The following is a 26,612-nucleotide window of genomic DNA, read 5'->3' as shown; positions in this document are numbered from 1 at the left end:
GTTTTTAACATCTGTCTGTCAAACAGCATGCCTTGAGAAAAGGACAGGAAAAGAGATGAATGCTGAGAGTTTGGGGGTATCTTTTTGCCCTTAGAAAACAGTTAGTTTCAACTAAGTATCCGAGGCATCAACACATGAGTCTGACAATTATGGATTCAGAAGAAAAAATGCGTAATTAATCTCTGATCGGAAATCAAATTTTCACTGTGTTGTTATATTTACATTAATAACAATAATAATAGATTCAATGGAGGCGTGTGGCGCAGTGGTCTAGTGCGTTGGTGTTCGGATCAGGGGGCACAGGTTCAAACCCCACTGCAGTCAGCATGTCGTTGTGTCCCTGAGACACTTCACACCAAATTGCTCCTGTGGGGATTGCCCACAGTGTTGAGTATGGAAGTCTGTTTGGATAAAAGCGTCTAACAAGTGACATGTAATGTAATTTGTATAGCGCCTCTCAAAGGACCCAAGGCCGCTTTACATGGTGAACAAACAAACAAACAAACAAACAAACAAACAAAAGGGCCAAATAATAAAGTAAAAAAAACAAAACATTTCACACAAAGGCCTGAAAATAACAGGACCTTTAAACATGCATTAATGGAGAGGTGTCAGAGTGAAGGGGGGCTGACATGGTTAGGCTCTCAGAGGGTTTTGGAGTTCGGTTCACCTCGGATAACTCCGCAGTGCCCAGAGGGTGACCTGGCACCTCTCCAGCCACCAATCCACACTCTGTTGTAATTGGTCTAATTGGGACTTGAACTAACGACCTTCCGGTTCCCAAGCCAAGTCCCTACAGACTAAGCTACTGCCAGCCAGGGGGCCACGGTTGGGAAAAGTTAGTGGAAGCCTGTGCTTTCTGAGAGCGTACTACATAACTGTTGGTCCATTACTTTGGTGCTGACTGAAATATCTACCAATCTAAAAATACCAACTAACACATTTGTGTTCCTGAAAGGATCTTTTACACAACTTTTTTTGTGGATTGATTGAGTAAGATTTGCTAAAGACATCCATGGTGCCCAGCAGATAAATCCATATACATTTTGTGAATCCTCAACTCTTCATCCAGTGCCATTAGGAAGTCTAAATGTTATTTACGCATTCAAACCTACAAACTAATTTCATTTCCATCAGTATCAGTTGTACTGCTAGGATGCTAAACCCCAACATGCTAATGCTATAACTGTTAGCCTTTTAGCTAGCATTTCTTACAAAGTGCTTTACAAAACTAATTAAAATACTTTTTAGGAATAAATACAGTAAAAACACATTATATAGAGAACATTTCATAAAAATCAACTACTCTGGATACTAGTCGACCAACAAATTGATCTCAAACTTGTATATGTGGAACGTTACAGAAACAAATCTGAATTTGAGTCTCAGTGGGAACTTGTTCTTCTGTCCTCGTTATCGACGTTCAAATACATCCTGTTAATATTTACTGCGGCAGTTACAGCTTCATCATGATCCCTTATCTTATTCCCAGAGAAACAAGGACAGGTCCACACACACACACACACACACACACACACACACACACACACACACACACACACACACACACACACACACACGTTATTGACTCTCCACTTCCTCTGCATTGACTTCACATGGCTTTACGTTAATGTTTACAGCAGAATCTAAGAATCTGTGTGTTAGTGGGCGGGGCTCCACCAGGGGGGTGGAGATGTTGTGATATTGACATTTAATGGCTCGTCCAATCGTTTGAGGATTATTAGAAAGTAGTTATCGTGGCGTGACAGCGGCAGAGCGACCAACCAGTGACCAGGATCCACGCAGCTGTGGGCCGTGCTTCACTCTCTGTGTCAAGGTCAACACAACCGAGAGCATGCAAGACACACACTGCTCACTCATGGTTCACCCCACACACTGATATAGTGGAGTGTGTTTGTATCATGCAGAGTGTTAGAGTGTGTGTCTGATGACTCCTCTGTGACCCACATATATACACGTTACACTATCATTACACTATTACTCCTGCAGCTTATCTCTACATGAACAATAATCTCTCTGTTCACGTCAACAGAGGAGGAAATTCCCAGCAGTCACATGCCGTATTAATAAGTCATTAAGTGTACATATTGGCTTGAATAAATGGAATTCAACCCTTCACACACACTTATTTTGGATCCAGCCATGACTCTTGCTCTAACTTATTCTGACACCTTAATGGTTTGCTCATTCAATCAAAAAATCGTAAACATACTGGAAGCACTTTAGCTTGCGTCTTGTTAACAAACAAACATTTCAATTGCATGACACATGTGATCTTTAGAAATCATATGGTTTTCCTACATGAATAAAGATGACATTAATAAATACATTAAAACATAGTGAGACATTTCCACCATGAGACTTGCTTTATTATTTTAATTGGGCTGTATTCTTTTCTTTACTCCGATGATAACGAGCTTAACAACTTCTCCCAAGTCCCTCATGTGAGGACATTATCACCATTATGTGTTTAATAGAAACACACTTCAATTTGTTTGTGTCCTTTTGTTTCTACTGTCCCCTCCTTAAACAAAAGAGGGTCCTTTTTTAAATGTTTCCTTGAGTTTTAAAGTGTGTTGTCTTGTGTCTCCAGAGAGATTTTTCCGTATCTGGTGGTTGTGATCGGCCTGGAGAACGTCCTGGTTCTCACCAAATCTGTGGTGTCCACCCCCGTCGACCTCGAGGTCAAACTCCGCATCGCTCAGGGTAAGAAAAGTGTGTGTGTGTGTGTATGTCAACATCTCCACCCCCCTGGTGAAGCCCCGCCCACTAACACACAGATTCTTAGATTCTGCGGTAAACATTAACGCAAAGCCATGTGAAATCAATGCAGAGGAAGTGGAGAGTCAATAACTGTGTGTGTGTGTGTGTGTGTGTGTGTGTGTGTGTGTGTGTGTGTGTGTGTGTGTGTGTGTGTGTGTGTGTGTGTGTGTGTGTGTGTGTGTGTGTGTGTGTGTGTGTGTGTGTGTGTGTGTGTGTGTGTGTGTGTGTGTGTGTGTGTGTGTGTGTGTGTGTGTGTGTGTGTGTGTGTGTGTGTGTGTGTGTGTGTGTGTGTGTGTGTGTGTGTGTGTGTGTGTGTGTGTGTGTGAGAGATATTTTTGTAATGGTATCATTGTTTATTTGTCTGTCCAGGCCTTAGTAATGAGAGCTGGTCTATCATGAAGAACATGGCCACTGAGCTGTGCATCATCCTCATTGGATATTTCACTCTGGTGCCGGCTATCCAGGTAACACAAACACCGTTGTATTGTCCCATCACAAAGAAACATAATGTTGCATAAAATCACTTAAATGTGTTTTATGTTCCGAGGCAGAATATGTTTAATGAAGTACATCAAAACCCCATTACGTTACATTTCATTGAGCCGGTGCTTTTATCCAAAGCAATCCACAATGAGTGTAATAAACCATGAAGACACAATTCAAGAATTCAGTAATCTTATCAGCTGCTGTTTGAAGTTAAGAAACTGTAAAGGGTTGTCATTTTCCGCCCTTTCTAAAGTTTTGAAATGCTACGTGCTTTGCTTAAGTGCAATTAACGCTTATTACTTAACAATATATTTACTTGTCAATGTTACCGGCTCCTTTGATACTTTAATATGTTCACTTATAATTAGAAATACTGCTATTTATTACGTTTTTTGCTTATTTGTTTGCATTTTTTTTTTTTTTAACGTGTGCTTTTTATTTGATATAATAATCTAATCTTTCTGCCTTTTTATCTGCACTGAACCGCAATCTGATAAACCATCTGTTCCGATTGCACCTTACAATTCAAATACAATAAATAAATAAAAAAAGTAAATTTTGGCCTTGAAGCTAATTCCCCAGCACTTACAAGGGTATGACTTGCTTGAAGTGAATATGTCTGCGCTTTCCTTGTTCTTCGGAGTCTGAATCTTCATGGCTTTTGCACTTATTGTAAGTCGTATTGAATCATTAGCCGCGTTCACACCGGAGTACTTTTCCCACTTTAGTTCAGATATAGTTCCGAAATGTCGCGTTCACACCAAAAAGAGCCGGAACTAAAATGAGTTCATGAGAACCTTTTTACCCCCTTTTCCGTCCCTGCTAGAGAGCAGGGACTCTCATGCGGCTCTCTTGAGAGAAAAGAGCTATATTTCTGATTGGCTGGTCGGATTGCAAACCACGCCCCGTAAAACTCAAAAAAAGTGTTGTGAAGCCACCATTTTATTATCCTCGCATTAGCATTATTAGCATTAGCATTAGCCCAGCGCAGAAACGCAGAGAGACTAACTTATGGGAACACAAACGAAAACATGGGAGCGGTGGAGATGAGGAGGTGTCGGCGTTCTAGCGATTTACTCGGAAGGCTTCAGTAGAAGCTGCTGGGAGTCCCAGCAGCTTCTACTGAAGCCAGTCCCCAACAACCGGGGACTTCCGGCCGGGGACTTCGGGTGGCAGTATACGGCGTGAAGTGGTTTGTGGCCTGCCAGTAAACCCAAAGCAGAAGAAGAAGAAGTGACGTCAGCGGCTTCATTTGCCTAATCCTCCCCCAGGAACTTATTCCGGTGTGAACGCGATCTGTACTTAGTTCATCAGAACTAAAGAGTTCTCATGAACCTTTGTGGGAAAGTACTGCGGTGTGAAAGCGCCTAAAACATCAGCCTAATGTAATGCACCTTTGCTGCGTTGCTGTGGGACGAATAAAGCATTTCTGATTCTCTCATTTCTAGGAGTTCTGTCTGTTTGCTGTGGTGGGGCTGGTGTCCGACTTCTTCCTGCAGATGTTCTTCTTCACCACGGTGTTATCTATAGACATCCGACGCATGGAGGTGAGAACTCTCCCCTACACATACACTGGAAAAAATGCTGCTCCAAAAATAAGTAAATATATAATAGAAACAAAGTGAACACATCTGCCAATAGAAAAAGTACAAAATGGGATATTTCAATAAATGAGATCTTGTTTTTAGCTGGGAATTTTTTTTTTGAACTATATTTGACCAGAATTGGGGAATTTGTAACAAAAAAAGACAGAAATGCTTAGACGTATTCAGTCTTCTGATGTTAGTTAGTGGAGATTTTCCTATAAAATAAGAGGTTTTTAAGAGACTTTGACTTCAAAAGATGCTTCAGATGCCTTGTCTAAAAACAAGACTTAAAAGACATTTAGAACATTAAAGGTGGAGTAGGTAAGTTTGAGAAACCGGCTCGAGATACACGTTGTTATATTCCATGGAATGCTCTTCACATCCCGATAGCAATGAATATGCTTTGACAATAAATACATAAAAAAATATCATCTCTGGAAACCGTAGCGCTGTAAAAAGCACGACCAATCATCTGAGCCAGCCCGGCTAAAATAACTGGATGGCCTACCTGCCTGTCAGCCTTCCATCTGTGCACAAAGTTATCTCGTGCCCTCATTGGTCATGTGCGCGTTCGTGTGTGTTGGAGGAGGGGCTCTGGAAGGAAGTGGCAAATTTTTTCCTGCTGTGTATTTTCAAATAGCGCACTCGAGCTGGTTTCTCCAAAATGACCTACCCCACCTTTAAGTTATTAAGTCTTATATCAAGTGTAACGACATATTGTGACTTGAAATTAGACAAATATACTCGGCAAGATTTTAAATTCTTTGCAATGCAGTGCTTTCAATCGCGATTACATTCGAATCGCAGATGTCTGCAACCGTTTCCTCAAAAGCAAATAGAAGTTAAACTCAGCAGGTCGACAATTGTTGCCACTTTTCTGAAGCCTCTCTGTGTTTCCTCTCCTGACTAACAGCAGCTCGTAACTGAGACACTATGCACACCATCCCAAATGTAAACAAAGGGACATCATGAAAAGCATGAACTGGAGCCAACACACACAAGCTCTTCCTCATGAGCACACACACACACACACACACACACACACACACACACACACACACACACACACACACACACACACACACACACACACACACACACACACACACACACACACACACACACACACACACACACACACACACACACACAGTTTTCAGATTACAGTTTTCACACGTGTACTTCAGAATGTACACACACACTGAAACCTTTCATTTGTGTTTAGCTCAATGAGCATTAGCTATAAGCCCATACTATATTTACATTCTCAAAGTAAACCCTTAATCCTGTGAAGGAAAGTTGGTAAATGTAAAGCTGTGATTAATACGGCTGCACAATATTCAACTTTTTGCTGATATGTTCCAATTCATTCCCAGTAATAAGATACAGGAACATATTAGTTCCATCTAATCGCAGAGGACATCAAGTCTCTCCTGTAGTAGAGCCTACATTATCATGGCCTTTGTTGTGATCATGGCCCGATGCAGACATAAGGAACAAGGATTTAATAGCAAAAAATAAATCTTTTATCATTACGTAATATATCTGCCTGTCCTATCAGAATCACAATACTTTATTTATCAAGAGGGAATTTGGATTTTGTGATAGTTGATCAATTTTAAAGGTCCCGTGTCATGGCCATTTCTACGCATCATAATTCCATTGTTGAGGTCTACTAGAATAGATGTATACTGTGCAATGTTCCAAACTCACATTGGTTTCTCTCTCATACAGCATCTCTGTAAAGTATGTGTATTCACCCTCGGCCCTAAATGGCTTGTTGGAGCGACTGCCCCCCCCCCCATCCCCCTCCCCCTCCCCTCCCTGTGAGCTCAGTGGTTGGATTTAAAACATGCTCAATGCAAAAATACTTTATCTAAAGAGAATTTGGGCTTTGTGACAGGTGCTACATTTTATTAAGAAATAAAAGATTAATAAATAAATGATCAGATGTTGGCCACTTTATGACGTCATAACAATGTTTTGGCTTGTGTAACCATTAGCCAATCAGCAACCAAGGTGGGACTCCCAGAAGCTTCTACTGAAGCCTTCCGAGTAAATCGCCAGAACGCCGACACCTCCTCATCTCCACCGCTCCCATGTTTTATTTTGTGTTGCCATAAGTTAGTCTCTCTCTGTTGGTGCGCGGGGCTAATGCTAATGCTATTAATGCTAATAATGCTAATGCCAGCAAATACAATGGTGGCTTCAAAAAACTTTCCCGAGTTTCACGGGGTGTGGTTTGCAATTCGCCCAGCCAATCAGAAATTGCTACTTTTTTTCTCACCAAGACAGTACCACCTCTCTAGCAGGGACTGAAAATGGGGGTAAAAGTTCTCTGAACTAAGTTCTCTTTTTGGTGTGAACGCAAAATTCCAGGCACTATCGGAACTAAACGGGAAAAGTACTCCGGTGTGAAAGCGCCTACTGATCTGTTTGGTATTTGGAGCCAAAAAACACAGTTATCCAGATGTGCTAACTTCCTCCCTCCCTCTCCAGCTGGCTGATTTGAACCGCCGCCTGCCAGCTGAAGCCGGTCTCCCGCCTCCCAAACCCGGCCCTCTGCGTCCCCGTGAAGCTCCGCCCCCCCCACGGCCCTCCCCCCACACCATCACCCTGCAGACCCCCGCCTTCAGGAACCTGCGGCTCCCCAAGAGGCTGAGGGTCGTCTACTTCCTGGCCCGAACCCGCCTGGCTCAGCGCATCATCATGGTGAGAAGACTCAGAGCAGACTGTTTGAATGTGATGTGTTCTGTTCTTCTGTTGCTCCACGTGGTCTGTGTTTTGTTTTATGCTAACCTTACATTCCTGCCTCATGTTGTTATTGTATCATGTTTCTGTCGTCTTAATTTGTAGCTGAAGGTGCTATACTAAATAAACATATTATTATTATTATTATTATTAAATAAATCTGTGTTTGGTTTACACTCTGCTTTGTCCTAAACCTGTTCCTGTGCTTTCTGCGCCCGGAGTCGTTCTCAGTAATTACTTTTTCATTGTGTTAATGCCACAAAGACTGACACAAACATTGTCTGTAAGATATGTGTTGGTTCAGTGACGCATCGCTGTGGCTGCACCCTCAATCTGACTTTCACATGGGAGGTTACCATGGATAAATAGCTGTGCGATTTGCTGGCTTAAAGAAACATTTTGTAACCATTTGATCTTGAAATTCCAGTCTGTACTGTCGCTAAAAGAGAGAATGGTGCCTCTATGAGTCTCTATTAATCTCACAGGAGAACTGAGTAAGGGGTAATCGTTTCAGTTTAATCCACTGATGTCCTTTGCCTCGACTCCCAGGGATATGAACAGTTTTTTGATATGCCATAAAGCTTTACTTGGTTCTAAAGTAACCATAAGGGCCCGTCCACACGGCGGCGTGCGTGTGCTCTGAATGGGGTGACGTCAAGCTTTGCCGAACTGCGTTGTGGTCGCTTCGCTTCAAAAGTTGAGCAATGTTCTAATTTTGAAACTTTGACGGAAGCGTCAGCCAATCAAATCATATGCCAGTACAAGCTCTAGCCAATCAAACCGCGTGCTTGTGTGTCCGGGGCGGGAGATTCATGTGATTGGTTGTTGGTCGAGCTTCAGACACGCCCGCCGTGTGGACGCTGCGTAATTGATATTTTCGTCAGCGAAGTGAGTTGCTCTTTTAATCTGTAGTGATGCTAAAAAAGAGAACTATCATTTGAGATGAAGTGCTGATGAAGTGTTTATCTGCTGGTTATCGTACGCTGTGAGAATCCATGTGAATAATTGGTTATTTGTGACAGTTGTTAAAAGAGAGACGAGTCATTATGACAAAAGAAAAATGTCTGCTGATTGAACACTGTGTTCAATTAACCATTCACGTAAAGAAAGAGAGAAATTCCTTTTGAAAGAAAAGCGCTGAAGTTGGAAACGTGACTCCTTCAGGCCCCACTGAGCATCAGTTCAATAAATAATAATGATAATAAATAAAAGCAAACAACGAAGCATCTCTAGCTGAAGTCTCAGATGACACGGCTTCACTGACCGATCAATATCTTTCATTATTAAAAGCTTTGAGCACTAGGAAAAGCGCTATAACAATTGAAATGTATTATCATTATGTTATAATTGTAATTGTTTTATTCTTTATTTATTTGGGGTCACATTTTATTAAAAGTGCAATTTTGCAAATCATATATTTAAAAAAAAAACTGAAAATGACAAACTTTAAATATCGAACAAAATTGGTAAAATAAAAAAAATAAAACGAAAAAGTACATGGGGTTGTTTGAAATGATAAATATCTACACATGTACATATGTATCTTAAACACAAAAATATACATACATATATATATATAGAAACATGTACGTACACACACACACACACACACACACACACACACACACACACACACACACACACACACACACACACACACATATACATACCCACATGTATTAATATTATTATTATCATCTTCCTCTCCAGGTGGGCACGGTGATCTGGATCGGCATCCTGGTCTACACGGACCCGGCTGGGATCAGAACCTACCTGGCTGCTCAGGTATCGGAGCAGAGCCCTCTGGGAGACCCCGGAGGAGGCGCTCTGCCCCCCCACCTGGGCGGGGCCCCTGTGTTTCGTGGGGTCGACCCCACCAGCACCCTCAGCATCCACCCCGCTGCAGATCCAACCCCCTTACCTGACAACCACTCACAGGGCCACCACGATGGGGCTGGCAGGGCGGGGCCCCTCCCCCAGCCGCCCCCCCCCGCAGTGCCTCAGATCACCTGGGGGCCCGAGGACCAGGAGGGCTGGAGGAGGCTCTCCTTCAGACACTGGCCCTCGCTCTTCAGCTACTACAACATCACTCTGGCCAAGAGGTGAGTCACTCAGGAGGGACGCAGGAGGCTGTGGAGGAAATTCCACACAAAAACTAAAACAACCAGTTTGGCAAGAAATGAACAAATGATAGAAGTTTAAAGCAAAGTTTTGGTATTTAATAAAGTCAATAAAAGTCTTTGCACCAAAAGGTTCGTACAAGATCTGACAACATACAACAGAAAATACAAACACTTTATATACTTGAGAAGGAGGGAAGGGGAAGTCCTCAGCAAAGCAATTTACATTACAGGAAGTGTTGGCCAGACCATTGAAAGTTACACACAGCTAATTACAAACCAATGGTTGAAGAGTCTGCTCTAAGGAAGTAAAATGAGAGGCGAGATGTGAATTCAAACCGTGGGATAGTAATACCGTAATTTTCGGACTATAAGGCGCACCTGAATATAAGCCGCAGCAGCAGCGGCATACCACTCTCGGTTCCACTTTTACTTTTGCGCGCTACCTGTCTCACTCTTTTCCGGCCTCCAGCTTTTCCTGCTGGAACCCGCCGCTTAAAGGTGGGGGTCCGCGGACCGGCCATAGAGCCCATAGAGTTAAAGGTGGTGGCCGTTAGCTGTAAAAATCCATAGATTAGCCGCACCGTTATATAAACCGCAGCGTCGAAAAATGGGGAAAAAGGCGCGGCTTATAGTCCGAAAATTAAGGTACTTATTCTTAAATGAGACTTATTAGGCGCTTTCACACCGGAGTACTTTTCCCGTTTAGTTCCGATAGTTCCTGGGATTTTGCGTTCACACCAAAAAGAGAACTTAGTTCATGAGAACTTTTCTCCCCTTTTCAGTCCCTGCTAGAGAGGTGGTTCTATCCTGGGGAGAAAAAAGTTCCAATTGCTGGCGAATTGCAAAACACACCCCGTAAAACTCTGAAAAGTTTTGTGAAGCCGCCATTGTATTTGCTGGCATTAGCATTATTAGCATTAGCCCCGCGCACGAACGGAGAGAGAATAACTTATGGCAACACAAAAAAATCATGGGAGCGGTGGAGATGAGGAGGTGTCGGCGTTCTTGCGATTTACTCGGAAGGCTCCAGTAGAAGCTGCTGGGAGTCCCAGCAGCTTCTACTGAAGCCAGTCCCCAACTCCGGGGACTTCCGCCCGGGGACTTCGGGTGGCAGTATACACCGTGAAGTTGTTTGCGGCCTGCAAGTAAACCCAAAGCAGAAGAAGAAGAAGTGACGTCAGCGGCTTCATTTGCGTAATCTTCCCACTTATTCCGGTGTGAACGCGATCTGCTCTTTAGTTCCATGGGGGAACTAAGTGCTGGGAACTAAGTACGGCAAAGTACTTGGTGTGAAAGCGGCTAATGATACATTTCTACAACAGAGACGATGCAGGATGTTGTTCTTTATACACTACACTCAGTTATTTGTTATAATAAAATGTATATTGTAGATCTTTAGGAGTTACATTTCCATGTTGTTTTTGATTATAAACCAAGTGGTGGTGTTGCTTAAAAACTGTGGAGGAATCAGAATCAGAATACCTTTATTAGACCCACAGAGAGGAAATGTACGTTGTTACAGCCAAAAGAGCAAAGACAGCTTAATGTTGTATTCACAATTCACGTTGGCCAGTTTTGGACCTAATCAGGTTTTGTGATATCCTGTTAATTACCGTATGTTCTGTTTCAGGTACATCAGCATCCTGCCCGTCATTCCCGTCACGGTTCACCTCAGCCCTCAGGAGGCCATCGAGACGCGGCACCCTCAGGACACGAGGCACCCCCCCCCCTCCATTCCCAAGGTCTCTGCAGACCTACAGACGGACCTCACCCTCTACAAGTTAGTACACACACACACACACACACACACACACACACGCAGAGCTGCCAACATACACGATTTTGGCGTAGCAGATACGATTTCCAGGCCCTAATTACGCCGCTACGCTTGACTTGAATATCCTACGCATTACCTAACAAATCGAAAAATGAATCGGTGAGCTGGCAGCCTCGTGCATGTGTTGACATCCAACCAGCACTAAAGCTCACATATAAGCCGTTTTATGATTCGTCCCTTGCGTTGGCAAAGAGCCAATAGGATCGGCTGTACTTCTTTTTTGTAATGCCCTCACTACTGTTACCAGGATGCTATGCTGTTTTGGCTCCCGCTGTTGATGAAGAATTCTATTCATGTAGACCAGTGCCGTGCGGTGAGGTTCGTAGCTGGCTTTCAGAGTCAGATAGGCCTATGTGAAAAATATGTGAAGTCAATAGAGTATATTAAAACATACCCGTACTTTTTGGACTATAAGCCGCGCCTTTTTTCCCATTTTTCGACGCTGCGGCTTATGTAACGGTGCGGCTAATCTATGGATTTTTACAGCTAACGGCCAACACCTTTAACTCTATGGGCTCTATGGCCGGTCCGCGGACCCCCACCTTTAAGCGGCGGGTTCCAGCAGGAAAAGCTGGAGGTCGGAAAAGAGTGAGACAGGTAGCGCGCAAAAGTAAAAGTGGAACCGAGAGTGGTACGAGAGACAGAACGAGAGCAAGACAGACAGACATTACGAGAGCGAGACAGTTTGTCCCCGTACCACTGGTTGAAAACCGCTGCTCTAGATCACTGCCGGTACGTGCGCTGGGAGCGCACCGTTTAATTTTGAAAGTTGAAAAGTTTGTGTGTCTGAAACACTATGTGATACAGTACAGTTTACACAGCACAGTACATGTTCTGTAGCTACTATTGCAATAAATGCTAACACTTGAATACGTTATGCAAATATGCAACTTGTTTGTTGAAATGTTAATAAATGGGAGCTTCCTCAAACAGCCATCTCTTTCCCGACAATCCCCTCTGTGCACGAACCCTTACATATGGTAATTAAACATTAAAACACCTGCGGCAGATTCATCGGGGTAAATCATTATGGTTACATACTGTTACATATATATATCGGGGTAAAACCATCAAGCATCTTTGTAACAGAGCAGGGAGGCATTATACAGGAGGGGATATTTCCTCACTAGCATCTTTGTTACAGAGCAGGGAGGCATTATACAGGAGGTGCTAATTTCTCACTAGCTCCGCTAGCCTTTCTCTTAAATTCAACGGCGCGTGCCGTCTAACATAGACAATCACACTGTGACTGGTCGATCGAGTTATCTTCTGTCCCGTCGTATGAAACAAGCATTTTAGCTCAAGCAATGATCTCAGTAAATCGGGACGTGAAGTGATTAATGGAGTCTAGTGTCCAGGCTTTCGCACGCCCTCCTCATTGAGACAGAGATAGCCTACTGTTTGCCTCCCCTCTGCTTTTTCACCGCGGGTTTATGTCAGATCAGCAAGACTACAACACATAGGCCTACCTAAAATACATTACCTACTCAATGGATAGAAAGGACATAATACGAGTGTCTACAAACATTTCACAGACAATGAGAGAAAAAGGCATGCGTTTAATCCAGTTTGTGAGGGATTGCTCAATCTGACGTGAGGCGCCGCTCTTTGCTGCCTTACCCCGCTTGTCTCCTCTCTGTTTGAACCATAGACTGGTTTGAACAGGTCACGAGCAAATTCAGCTATTTTGGTTATAAAATTATTTAAGATAATTGGAATCATACAAAAATTACATTTATAGCACAGATAAGTAGAAAATATTAATATCTGTTTTATTTCATTATATAATTTAACATATGTGTTGTGTTTTTATTATCTTAATTTCTAATGGACCAATGATAATTCGTGAATACACTATGCCCGCGAAATCGCGGAGCGAGCTGTCAGTTGAAGTCTATCAAAAATGGATGGTGAACGTACTTGTCCTCCGCCGAAAAAGCGGCGAATTTCTGAACAGCGCTTCAAGCTAGAATATAACGCAGAATGGCCGACCATCACCCGGTCGAAGCTGGACGACTTCCACGCTTACTGTATGTTGTGTAAGGCAGATTTTAGCGTGAGGCATGGGGGCCGACACGACGTTGAAAAGCACACCAGGACTGCTAAACACACGTCATACAAGGCGGCAGTGGAAGCTACAAGGCCCATCGCGGGCTTCTTTACGGTTGACAGTGACACCAGTGTCATAAATGCCGAAGTGCTCGCTGTGGACTTTCTGGTGGAACACAACATCCCGATCGCGGTGGCCGACCACATCGGGCCACTGGTGAAAAAGATGTTTCCGGACTCGAAAATCGCTGGTAAGGCTCAAATGACAAATAGCCTCAATTCATCTCAAGCATTCATAGGCATAGATTTATATCTGTATACTGTCACAATACACTCTACAATCTGTACAGACTAGCCTATATAAAACAGTTACAGTACTGCCCTGGTTGATAATCTGATTTAAATCTTGCAAATTAATGATTGCTAATTTATACTGATACTGTATCATTCTGATAAACATTTTTCATTTTATGTAAAGGTGAAAAAGAAATAGCCTAGGCCAACTTACTCTACAGAGGATTAATATCATGATTGTAATTCTGCAATTCTGTGTAATCTAGAGTATAATCATGATAATACAATTCAATATTTTTGTGATTGCAATTGCAGGAAAGTATGGGTCTGGTCGCACAAAGAGCAGCGCCATTGTTGGAGCCCTTGCCAAGGAGGATGCGTCTGTGATCACGGAGGCAATGAGGACAGCTCCATACTCCCTAGCCACGGATGGGAGCACTGACTATGGAGACTGTAAGCTGTATCCTCTTGTTGTGAAGTACTTTGATCGAGGACTTGGGCGTGTTCTGACAGTACTGCTATCTTTGCCAGAGTGTCATGAGGCATCTACTGGGCAGAACATATTCAAACTCATTGACAATGAACTTGAGAAACGTAGCATATCCTGGGACAACTGCATGAGTTTTGGGGCAGATAATGCCATGGTGATGCAGGGACTCAAAGCTGGCACGGCAGGCTACATCAACAAAAAAAACAGTGCAGTATATGTGCTGGGATGCCCGTGCCATCTAATTCATCTAGCTGCAGAAAAAGCTGCTGCTCAGCTTCCAGTGTCCATTGAAGAGCTGCTGGTGGACATATACTTCTACCTAGACAAATCCAGCAAGAGGAAACAGGGACTGAAGAAATTTCAGGATCTGTGTGGAGTGGAAATGAGAAAGATTGTTAAACATGTAAGTACGAGGTGGCTCTCTTTAGATAAATGCATCGCCAGGTTGTTGCAGCAGTGGCCTGCATTGCTGCAATACTTTGAGTCAGAACAGTCTGGGCACAGCAGCAAGAACAAATCCACGCAGAGCAGCAGCAAGGACAAGACCACGCAGAGCAGCAGCAAGGACAAGACCACTCACAGTGTTAGCAAGGACAAGTCCACGCAGAGCAGCAGCAAGGACAAGTCCACCCACAGTGTTAGCAAGGACACATCAACCCACAGTAACGGCAGCAAGGACAATTCTCAGTTTGATTTGGCAGGCTATCTCTTTCGCCAACAAAACCTAGCCAAATTCAGTCAGGGAAAGAAAACACCAGCAGCTGCAACCACACAGCCCAAGACTGCAACGGCAAAGCCCAACACATCTAGCGCTGCACCCACTCGGCCCAAGACATCTAGCACTGCACCCACTCAGCCCAAGACATCTAGCACTGCACCCACTCAGCCCAAGACATCTAGCACTGCACCCACTCAGCCCAAGACATCTAGCACTGCACCCACTCAGCCCAAGACATCTAGCACTGCACCCACTCAGCCCAAGACATCTAGCACTGCACCCACTCAGCCCAAGACATCTAGCACTGCACCCACTCAGCCCAAGACATCTAGCACTGCACCCACTCAGCCCAAGACATCTAGCACTGCACCCACTCAGCCCAAGACATCTAGCACTGCACCCACTCAGCCCAAGACATCTAGCACTGCACCCACTCAGCCCAAGACATCTAGCACTGCACCCACTCAGCCCAAGACATCTAGCACTGCACCCACTCAGCCCAAGACATCTAGCACTGCACCCACTCAGCCCAAGACAGGGGCACAACAGAGAGTGCAGAGGGCATGTCAACATCTGCAGGACCCAACATTCCATCTTTACTGCTACTTTCTGAGTGCGGTCCTGCCGATATTTGATGAGGCCAACACTCTGCTGCAGCTAGACAAACCCTGCATACAAGTACTACACAGGACTTTGACCACACAGCTGAAGAATCTCTTGAACCGATTTGTGAAGCCTCAGGTGATTAATGCAGCTGCTAAGGTTCACCAGGTACCATTTAGGGAACCAAGCAACCAGAAGAGCAATGAGACCTTGTTCATTGGGCAAAACACCAGAGACTTCATAGCAGATCACCCTGAGCTTGAGGAGCTGCAGCTGGCCCAGGTCTTCAGCGCTGTGCGGGCATTCTACATGAAGGCTGTTGAGTACATGGTGAAGAAGTTTCCCTATGATGACCCAGTGTTACGGAATGCTTCTGTGGCTGACATGTCTGCACGGGACAGCGCAGAGTTCAATTCTGTGAGGTACTTCACAGGCAGATTCCCCTGCTTGAAGATGAATGCTGAGGAGATGGACAAGCTTGAGGGTCAATTCATGACCTACCAAACCGATGCTCTGCCAGAAAGCATCACCAGCTGTGACAGACCAGACACACAGTGGCACCTGATGAGTCAGCTGAAGGATGGAAATGGCCATCTCAAGTACCCTTTACTCTGCAAGGTAATGCTGGCTATCCTCTGCATCTTCCATTCCAATGCAGACTGCGAACGCATCTTCAGTCTTGTCACAAAAAACAGAACGGAGTTCAGACCTAGTATGGGAATGGAGACCCTGAGTAACCTCATTACCCACAAACAATTCATGGTGGCAAAGGGGTCTGTCTGCTACAAGCAGGCGTACTCCAAGACAACTCTTGCCAAGGCCAAGTCAGCAACCTATGACCATCTAAAGTGAGAGGTTGATCAGATGGTCATGTCACAGCCAAAGGTTCCCTTGAGTTGAACTCTGTTCTAAAAAAGGCTGTGTACAGGTTTTTCATGTGTTATTGTTCAGTATTGTTTCATGATGAATTCTGTTCGGTTAATAAAAATATTTTTTTGTGTATGTTGGTGTTTAATTGTGTGCAACAGTACAGGGAAAAGGAGAAATTATACACAAAAAATTTACTTTGCAGAAAAACATGTCCTAATATGACCTAGATTGCATCTCAGAGCATGTAAAGTCTCTGGCTTCTGATAAGATAAGATAAGATAACTTTTATTAATCCTGTAAGGGAATTGCACATGTTATAGCAGCAGGGTGATAGGAAAAGGAATAGGGAACTATATATACATACAATTTACAGTAAAATAGAAACAGTTGAATACAAAAGATAAATAGAAATAAGTAAAGTAAAAATGAAATAAGGGGGCATTCTGGGGGCTTCGGCGGACCTCGGACCCCCCGCCGGAAAAAAAATTGCCTTCCTCCGCTCGGCATGCTACTACTTTCTATAACACAATGTTGGCAGCTCTGCACACACACACACACACACACACACACACACACACACACACACACACACACACACACACACACACACACACACACTGACACACACACTGTGACACACACACACTGTGACACACACACACTGTGACACACACACACTGAAGCCTTTTCCCTTGAATTGTAGGACAAAGAAAAGCCTCTTATCAGGGTGTTGACATGCACTTATTACATTCGTATCACTTTCTATAGTTACCCAGTTTGTAAAGAGCTTATGTACCTGACACAACTTCAGACAGAGAAACTAACACTTACTGTCATAAATAACTTATCCAAAGTCTAACTAAAGCTATAAGTGTGCCAAATAAATAAATACAAGCTCAGCGTTCTTTCTGCAACCACAGTCCAAATGCTCCCAACTAAAGAGAGACTTCCTGTACTGCTGAATCTCATCTCAAGTCCGATCTCAGATTTTTTAAAGCGAGGCTGGTTCAGTGAGAAAGAGATAACGCTTTCTGAAGGCGTGGAAAACAAGCCTCCCTTGTTCTGCGTCCACATCTCTATCTTTGCTTCAGCGGAGATAACAAACAGTGACATTTGACACACAGCACTTCCTGCAACTTTAAGGCAAAGAAACCGCATCTGATTTGTTCCCAGGGCTAAAAATCATCTGCTCTCACTTGAGTAAATTCTTTGCAATTCGTCCAATCAAGCACTTTGTTGCCAGGACAACATCTCCCCCTCCCTCACTCAGAGTGTGTAGTGTTGTGTGTTGTGTAAGGCAGAGAGTTGTCACCTTGACGGCTCAGATGAAGGCCGAGTTCTTGAACAGCAGATACGAAGGCTATCACCCTGAGCTCAAGGTTGTGACCTTCAGAGCGACGAGTGGCAGCTGAGTTTACGGCGTGTTGAGGTGACCCTGAGGAGGCCAGAAGGATCAAGGTGAACGAATCAGAGCAGGTTGCAACACAGGCGCTAGTGAATTGTTCATTTATCACTTCATAAGATCTTTGCATGGCAGCAACGTAATCAAACAATGGAGCGTTGAGCAATACAAGTAATCAGATGTACCTCACTTATCCAATAGTAAAGGAATGAAGGCTATTTCAAACATAACATTCAGAGCTTGTAACTGTTCTTACTAGGGTTGGACGATATGCAGAAAAATAATATCTCTCAATATTTTTGGACCAAATTCTTTGATATTAGGGATTCCCCGATACATCAGTGAGACTTAGGCATTGATGTTACCCATATTTACCACCATCGGTAAATAAGGTGACACGATGGCAGTGTTCATGTTTTGCTCGGTGACCGGGAGGAGTCGCGTTAAGATAAGATTTTTTTTTTTTTTTTTGGTTTCGTCCGTGTGGGCATGTGTGGGTGGAGGGGGGAGTGTAGTGAGTGTACTGTGGTATTACAATATAAATGAAATGGCATCGATTACTGTACACTATAATTAAATAAAAAGACTTGTAAAAATAAAAAAAGATAAGAAGTACTTTATTGATCCCAATTTGGGAAATGTTTGTGTTGCAGCAGCATAAAAAGACACGGCAGAGAACAATACAAAGAAAGTAGAAAATATACATGTTGAATTTACAAATGAACAATAACAAGATATAACGCAAGTTGTTATACATAGGTATGTGAGGAATGGATTATTGAATATTAAACTGAATATATAAATGTAAAATGTACAGCGTGGTTTTGAGTCCTAGAGAAGCTGTGGAGCAGAGAGTTCTCTACCAGCTGAGGTGATTTGTTGTAGAGGTATTGCAGCGGGCAGGAATGTGTTCCTGTATGGGTCCTTGTGACAGCGGAGCAGCAGCAGTCTGTCTGAGAAGAAGCTCCGCTGTTAACGTTGTTTTGAAATCTGACGGAGAAAATCGGAAGTCTGGGCATTATTTTTGAAAGATTAGAACAGTGACTGTGGGTCTGCCGTAACTTTAAAGTCATTCGGAGGGGGGGGGGGTCTCCTCCAGTGTTTCCGCCAGACCAGGGCTGAGAGGGTGCTTGCATTTTGACTTGAACCGTCCCTTATATATACTGTCTTTTTACGTTAGTGAGCCGGATCGTTTGGCTCGGCTCTCTTAAAGCGCCGGCTGTTTCGGCTCCCAAACGGCTCTTCATGTTACCACGGTTACCACGGAGCCTCAGTTTCGCCGCTGCGAGGCTCTGGTGCTCGCAGCTCATCGGGTCCAAATCGTGCACGTTCCGTGTTGTCCTGTAGCAGGCACTTTCGATGTCTGGGAAACGATCTTCAATACTCCGAAAAGAATCCCACCAGACTCCTTGGTCCCTCCAACAGAGGGATGTCCTTGTCCTTTTTCCTTTTAGTCATTTCAAGCGATAAAAACTCTCGATCTTCTCTCGAATTATTCATATTTTTGGACGCCCTGAACTCGAGCCGAGGGCGTCCAAATATATTAAGAAGTACAAATGACTGAGTGTCTGCAGGATCTGTAAATGAAATCCAACCTTCAATGTTCTTGGGAGGCTCAAACCAGCAACTTGATTTAATGAGCTCACTTTGCTCAGACAGGCACAAATCAAAGTCTTCTGGAAGCTATTTCAAGAGAACAAACAAGGACACACGTTCAAACAACAAAAGGACATGAACCAAGATCAATAATGAATAAAAGAACACACTGTTGCTGTCTTTGATTTGTTCTTTGAAAGCTAACAAAAGATGTACGGACTGAATCTTCTTCACATCGTTATTTATCTAAGGAAGTGCAGTCGATTTGCTCTGCTCAGGAATTTGGGTTGGCAGGTCACGAGAACAGCCTTACAACTCAGTGAGTGTCTCGTCTTAAACCCAGTTCAATTGGAATTGAACAGCCCCAAAAATATCCTGTGCTAACTGTGCGCTTAGCTGCCTGGTTGCTCATTAAAATCAAGCAACCATTAGGATAAAGCTTCATTTGAAATGGTCTTCATTGGGTTATAAGATGCTGGAAATGTCATCAAAGCATCCGGGGTTTGTGTCTGCTCTGAGCCGTCTTTTTGAAATGTTTCGCTTATTTACTATGTTTTTTATTGAAGGACAGATTCAAGGACTCATACAGTGATATTATCAAAGAAGTGTATTTCTATCCAATTAAACAAATAATTCCCCTTCACACTAACCCATCCCCTCCCAAATTCAACTTAAAAAACTGTTAACAAAACATAGAATACAATATAAGGGCGCGTTTTCACTGCAGCACGGAGCTCGCTTTAAGCGTGCCGAGCCGTGCGCCGTTTCCACGTGGCCTAGTACCGGCTAGCGGGTCCTAATTCACAGTTTTTCTGGCCCCATAAAATCTTGCTTCTAGGGCCAGGAACAACCAGGCTGAGTATGCTAAACTAGAGAGAGAATCGCTGGCAAGGGGGCTACAACAAAATGAACATATTTGACCGTGATTTAATTGTAATACACGTTTCAAAATGATGCCGAACTAACAACATACTGATACCGGTTAGTAACAACCATGAATTAATGCTTTGACAAGTCTGCAGACAGACGGCAGGAGAAACACCTTTTAAAATGCGTGTTTTCGGGGGTAGCAGGGAAGGCTACGCAGTCTGCAGGCCGCTATCCCGCAGCTGCTGCCTCTCTGTTGGACTCCGGTACTGCACATTACTCACGAGACTCAAACAATGAGTGGGGGGCGAACGCACGAACCACTCCGCCAGCGCGACAGCGTGTGCCGGATGAGAATGTCTGGCGTGCCAGTTGATGGTCACTGTCCTAGAGTTACATTTCAAACACCTTCACTACAACAATTGCCAATTTCAGTTTAACCAGTTGAATATTTTTGAGATGAGGCTCAGAGCTCTCCGGTGTTTTCTGTCAGAATTTTTTTATTAAAAGTAACATCTTAAAAATGTAAACACTTGTTAGATCTCTGAATAATGTAGATTATTTACTAACTTGCAAACATGAAGTCATTCAAAAGTTGTTGAAAATGCGAAAAAGACTTTAGAGGAAATGCATGTTGGGCTACTGTAAAACAAATAATTGTATTGTAGGTAAACGAATCAGAATTCCTTTATTTGTCCCACAGCTGGGAAATCTAAAAGAAAAGTGACAGCAGAAAAGAGGAAAGCTGTAATAAAGTAACTAACACGTTTAAACAACAGAAAAGTACAAATTAGTAATAAGAAACTAAATAAAGGGAAATAAGTTACTCATCCAAGGCAACAAGATGAGTAGCAGTGTTTAAATAGCTACGAATTGTAATATGTACATATATTTAATTATGGAACAGGAATGAATGAAATCGTATTTAAATGTGACCTCTAGAAGGCCGTTGTTCCAAACTGCACACTTTAACAATGGTTTGGATCAAAGTCAACTTTATGGTCAATCTTCCAGTTTGTGTGTTTACAGACGGAGAGATCGAAATACCGTTTCCCACAATCCTGAATATGCTGCAGGAACAGAGAAGTGTTGAGCTGATTAAAATACACACATGTATTACCCTGCTCCTCTTTCCCCCCTCCTCCTCTCCAGGGTTGCGGCTCTGGGTCTGGCGGCGGGGGTCCTGCTGGTTCTGCTGCTCTTCTGTCTCTACCGGGTCCTCTGCCCGCGGAACTACGGCCAGAACGGGGTCTCTCACGGGCGCCGGCGGCGCGGGGAGATGCCCTGCGACGACTACGGATACTCGCCTCCCGTCAGCGAGATCTCCCCGCTGCTGCTGAGGGGCCACAGCATGGTGAGCAGGGTCTCAGGCATAAAGCATTACGTTGGTCCAAATGGTGACTGTTTACCTATTGTCCAAAATCCACTTCTTCATGTCTCTTCTACATCAACATGTGTCCCCTCTTCTTCATGTCTCTTCTACATCAACATGTGTCCCCTCTTCTTCATGTCTCTTCTACATCAACATGTGTCCCCTCTTCTTCATGTCTCTTCTACATCAACATGTGTCCCCTCTTCTTCATGTCTCTTCTACATCAACATGTGTCCCATCTTCTTCATGTCTCTTCTACATCAACATGTGTCCCATCTTCTTCATGTCTCTTCTACATCAGCATGTGTCCCCTCTTCTTCATGTCTCTTCTACATCAACATGTGTCCCCTCTTCTTCATGTCTCTTCTACATCAACATGTGTCCCCTCTTCTTCATGTCTCTTCTACATCAACATGTGTCCCCTCTTCTTCATGTCTCTTCTACATCAACATGTGTCCCCTCTTCTTCATGTCTCTTCTACATCAACATGTGTCCCCTCTTCTTCATGTCTCTTCTACATCAACATGTGTCCCATCTTCTTCATGTCTCTTCTACATCAACATGTGTCCCATCTTCTTCATGTCTCTTCTACATCAACATGTGTCCCCTCTTCTTCATGTCTCTTCTACATCAACATGTGTCCCCTCTGTGGAAAGAGACTCTGAAAGTTTCAGGAACAAAGATTCTCTCTCTTTTTGTACTGATCCATTTATATAAAAACCTGTCTGAAAATGAGCTGAAAATGAGCCCCCCCCCCCCCCCCCCCCCCCTTATCACCTGAATCTCCTCCCAGAGCACCATTGAGTTCTTTGTAACCAAATCTCTCTCAGAGGGGCGTGGGGAGGGGCTCCTTATTTTCATCTAAAGTAACAGACAGAGAATCAGCACTTTGGAAACAGGGCTGAAACAGAGGGGATTATGGGTAATGCTGCAATGATCTGTTTGGTGTTTCAGCCAATCAGAGACATGTTCTGGATATATCTGAGACCTGTGATATATTGATGAAAAACAGTTTGATAGGAGACCTTTAACACATTGTTCCAGACAACATTTAGACCATGAGGCTGTTTTAGATCAGGTTTTTGTAGTAGACATGGACAGACATCAGGAGGAAGACAACAGCAAGGGGTTGTGAACAAAATAAAAGGGGAGGCTAAATACTGCCTAAGATTCATTTCAGGCAAAAGTTGCACTTGCTTGAGTCATGGCTTCCATCACAGACTGAGTCAAACTCTTCCATGCATCTGTCCTCTTGGCTCACGCTCTGTGTTTGTGTGCTGCAGGACATCGAGTGTCTGGCCAGCGACGGGATGCTTCTGGCCAGCTGCTGTCTGGCGGGTCAGATCCGGGTCTGGGACGCTCAGACTGGAGACTGTCTGACCGTCATCCCACACCAGGGGTGAGCACTTTCACAATACTGATTTTATTATATATGTCAGTGTTTCTTCGAGCTAAATCTGTCCAGTGCTTTTTATTTGAATCCTTTTCAGTTCCCTTATTCTGGTCACCCTCATTCTTTATGGTATAACAACGGCACACTTCAGCATTTTATAAAGCCAAATATGTAAACATAATTATTTGAATGACAGCACAGCCCATACTGGATTGTTGAGGCTGTTTTCTGTCTTATTTCAGTCTCTTTGAATTTTTTGTATTTAAGGAATTGTCATTAAACTATGTAATGAGCAGGACATTTGACATTTTAGTTACAAACATGAATTTGTCAGTGCTCTCTGGTGGTCACATTATGTGCTGGTGTAGGAACTAAACATACAAATAAAAGCAAGGAAATAACAATAAATAGATCATAAAAAGAGAGGGTTTGTGAATGTGTATGGGTGATGCCGGTGGCGGTTTGTATAGTTTATAAAGCGGCATTATTAGTACAATATTTTGCACTTTGAGTGAAACAAGGCGGTGACAAACAGCAGTTTTGATGGAGCTCTACTCTGATTGGTCCTCAGGTTGAAGCGCAGCAGCAGCAGCAGTGGCTTCTGGGATCAACGGGACGGCTGGGACGGTGTGGGCGGAGCCTCAGAGTTTGAGTGTTTGGGCTCCGACCCCCCCCTCAGCGACGGGCTCTCTGAGGAGGACGGCTTCCCTCTGATGCGCCGCTCCGCCCCCTCCCGTCCCACGCTGTTCACCGACCAGCCCGACCTCACGCCGCTCATCGACACCAACTTCGCCTCCCAGCCCCCGTCTCACCTCTGCACCCCGCCCCCCTCCCACCTCTGCACCCCGCCCCGCGACGGCTTTGACTTCGGGGGTCTGGTGGAGCGTGCCTACATCGAGCACGAGCCCCCCTCCCCCTCCACGTACCCCTCGGCCTCGTCCTCCCCGCCCTCAGGGGTCCCGCTCCAGAGGAGACTCAGCGGAGGGGACGCCTCTGCCTCGCTGACCCCAGAAAGAGGCTCCGCCGCGGGGACGCAGGCCACCGCCGACTGGGAGAGCTCCGTGTGGGCGCTGGAGCTCAGAGGAAACCTGATCGCTGCAGGGAGGAGCAGCGGGAAGCTGGAGGTGGGTGAAGGAATATTAATAACTGAAATGTATATAACGCCTTTCAGTCAGACAGACAAAAACACAAATACAGAATGACATAATATTGTATATGTATCCATTTTGCCTTTCTGTTTATTTTTTACACAAAGACCTGATCAGCTGTGTTATTTCAGGTCTTGATGATGATGATCAAACATTATATATTTATTGGTCTTTTTGTCTACCTGTCCACTCGGGTGGAGATGGAATATCTTGAAAGTTACTCCAAAGATATTTTAAGACATCTCTCAGTCTTCCATTCACATTTCAATGACATGTCTTTATTCATTATGAAAAGTAATGATTACAAGTGAAATATGAGCTTTTTCATCCGCTACTAAGAGAGGCTTTTGTCCTTATCACGCCTAATGATAATTAGAAAGACTTGTTCTTGGACACTTTTGAAATTAAAATGTTATTATTGTTATTAAGAGCAGCTTAGAGTTTGGAGCTGGTCATGTGTCTGAAAAGAGTTTAGGCTTTTAGAAAGTTACAGAACCACTACCTCCTCTAATGTTATGTTTGAAATATCAATTCAAATGACCGCAATGTTACATGCACTTTAAGAAAGAAATGTGAAATTGATTGAAACTCATATTTGGTTCCAGTTGTGGGATGCAGTGGAGGGCTCGCTGCGCTGCGTTAATGAAGACGGGGGCTCTGGAATCACAGCTCTGGCCTTCCTCAACAACAGGTGAGACTCAGAGAATGTCCACTCTACTTCCTGTGGGGTGGGACTCAGAAGAAGTACACTCTACTTCCTGTGGGGTGGGACTCAGAGGAAGTACACTCTACTTCCTGTGGGGTGGGATTCAGAGGAAGTACGCTCTACTTCCTGTGGGGTGAGACTCAGAGAATGTCCACTCTACTTCCTGTGGGGTGGGACTCAGAGGAAGTACAGTCTACTTCCTGTGGGGTGGGACTCAGAGGAAGTACACTCTGGCCGTTTCTCAATCGCGAGGATACTGGCTTCCAAGCCAATATTTCAAGGATGCTACGTCATCGAGTGCCGCCGAAGGACTGTTCCAATCTCCAGCATACTTGGAATTCCACCGAGGCCGCGTCCTTGGTTTGGGGGTAATTTCGAGGCTGCACATGGGTAGACTTCGCGTCCTTAAAATCCCCACAATGCTTTGCGCACGGACCAATTTCCCCAAATCTGTGGCTGAAAATGTAAGGCGGGGCCTCTCATATGACGCACACCTGCACACTTGCTAGCCTGTTCCACTCTTCGTTTTCCGAATGGAAGGATTCTTGCCTAGCTTCTGAAAGAAGTGACTCGGAAGACATGTGCTACCAAGCAAGCATCCTCGCGATTGAGAAACGGCCTCTACCTCCTGTGGGGTGAGACTCAGAGGAAGTACACTCTACTTCCTGTGGGGTGGGATTCAGAACAAGTACACTCTACTTCCTGTGGGGTGAGACTCAGAGGAAGTACACTCTACTTCCTGTGGGGTGGGACTCAGAGGAACTACACTCTACTTCCTGTGGGGTGGGACTCAGAGGAAGTACACTCTACTTCCTGTGGGGTGGGACTCAGAGGAAGTACACTCTACTTCCTGTGGGGTGGGACTCAGAGGAAGTACACTCTACTTCCTGTCGGGTGGGACTCAGAGGAAGTACACTCTGCTTCCTGGGGGGTGGGACTCAGAGGAAGTACACTCTACTTCCTGTGGGGTGAGACTCAGAGGAAGTACACTCTACTTCCTGTGGGGTGGGACTCAGAGCAATTACACTCTACTTCCTGTGGGGTGAGACTCAGAGGAAGTACACTCTACTTCCTGTGGGGTGGGACTCAGAGGAAGTACACTCTACTTCCTGTGGGGTGGGACTCAGAGGAAGTACAATCTACTTCCTGTGGGGTGGGACTCAGAGGAAGTACACTCTACTTCCTGTGGGGTGGGACTCAGAGGAAGTACACTCTACTTCCTGTGGGGTGGGACTCAGAGGAAGTATGTTTGAATTACTTCAGGTGTTGTTTAAGTGTAGCATCAAGCTGCCTCTCATGTACTTTATTTACTCTGATAAAACAACACTTTCTATGCACCTGGTTCATTACTGTTCGTGTCATTCTGGGGGAAATTGTTTGGTTTCTGTTTTTCACAAACAACCTACGAACAAGAGTTGTAATCTCAATTTTTGCACGCATGTATTGCTATATACAACAACAGTTAATGTGGATTTTTACATCAAGATGACATTATGAATATGCTTGCTCGTTGTATCTTAGTAAATATTAAACTACA

General features: G+C 44.2%; 2 protein-coding genes across 4 annotated transcripts in view; both read left to right on the top strand.

Annotated features, from left to right (window-relative positions):
- The window catches only part of scap (SREBF chaperone), a 54,401-nt gene that overhangs the window by 22,581 nt on the left and 5,208 nt on the right, over positions 1–26,612 (top strand). For all 3 annotated transcript variants that reach the window (XM_079692088.1, XM_079692087.1, XM_079692086.1), the window contains exons 9-18: positions 2,615–2,727; positions 3,154–3,248; positions 4,719–4,817; positions 7,356–7,568; positions 9,318–9,709; positions 11,361–11,510; positions 21,609–21,810; positions 23,112–23,227; positions 23,793–24,345; positions 24,975–25,060. In XM_079692088.1, the coding sequence (XP_079548214.1) occupies positions 2,615–2,727; positions 3,154–3,248; positions 4,719–4,817; positions 7,356–7,568; positions 9,318–9,709; positions 11,361–11,510; positions 21,609–21,810; positions 23,112–23,227; positions 23,793–24,345; positions 24,975–25,060 (2,019 nt within the window). The remainder of the gene's footprint in view (positions 1–2,614; positions 2,728–3,153; positions 3,249–4,718; positions 4,818–7,355; positions 7,569–9,317; positions 9,710–11,360; positions 11,511–21,608; positions 21,811–23,111; positions 23,228–23,792; positions 24,346–24,974; positions 25,061–26,612) is intronic.
- LOC307013419 (uncharacterized protein) lies at positions 11,548–16,573 on the top strand (the record flags this gene model as incomplete). Its single annotated transcript, XM_079640816.1, has 3 exons — positions 11,548–13,867; positions 14,226–15,394; positions 15,647–16,573. Exons 1-3 carry the CDS (start codon positions 13,471–13,473, stop codon positions 16,571–16,573), a joined length of 2,493 nt encoding a protein of 830 aa, XP_079496942.1. The 5' UTR covers positions 11,548–13,470.

This window comes from Notothenia rossii (genome assembly GCF_949606895.1).
Source record: "Notothenia rossii genome assembly, chromosome: 7".
Lineage (NCBI taxonomy): Eukaryota > Metazoa > Chordata > Actinopteri > Perciformes > Nototheniidae > Notothenia > Notothenia rossii.
The sequence above is the reverse complement of the archived record's forward strand: the minus strand, read 5'-3'. Positions and strand labels throughout refer to the sequence as shown.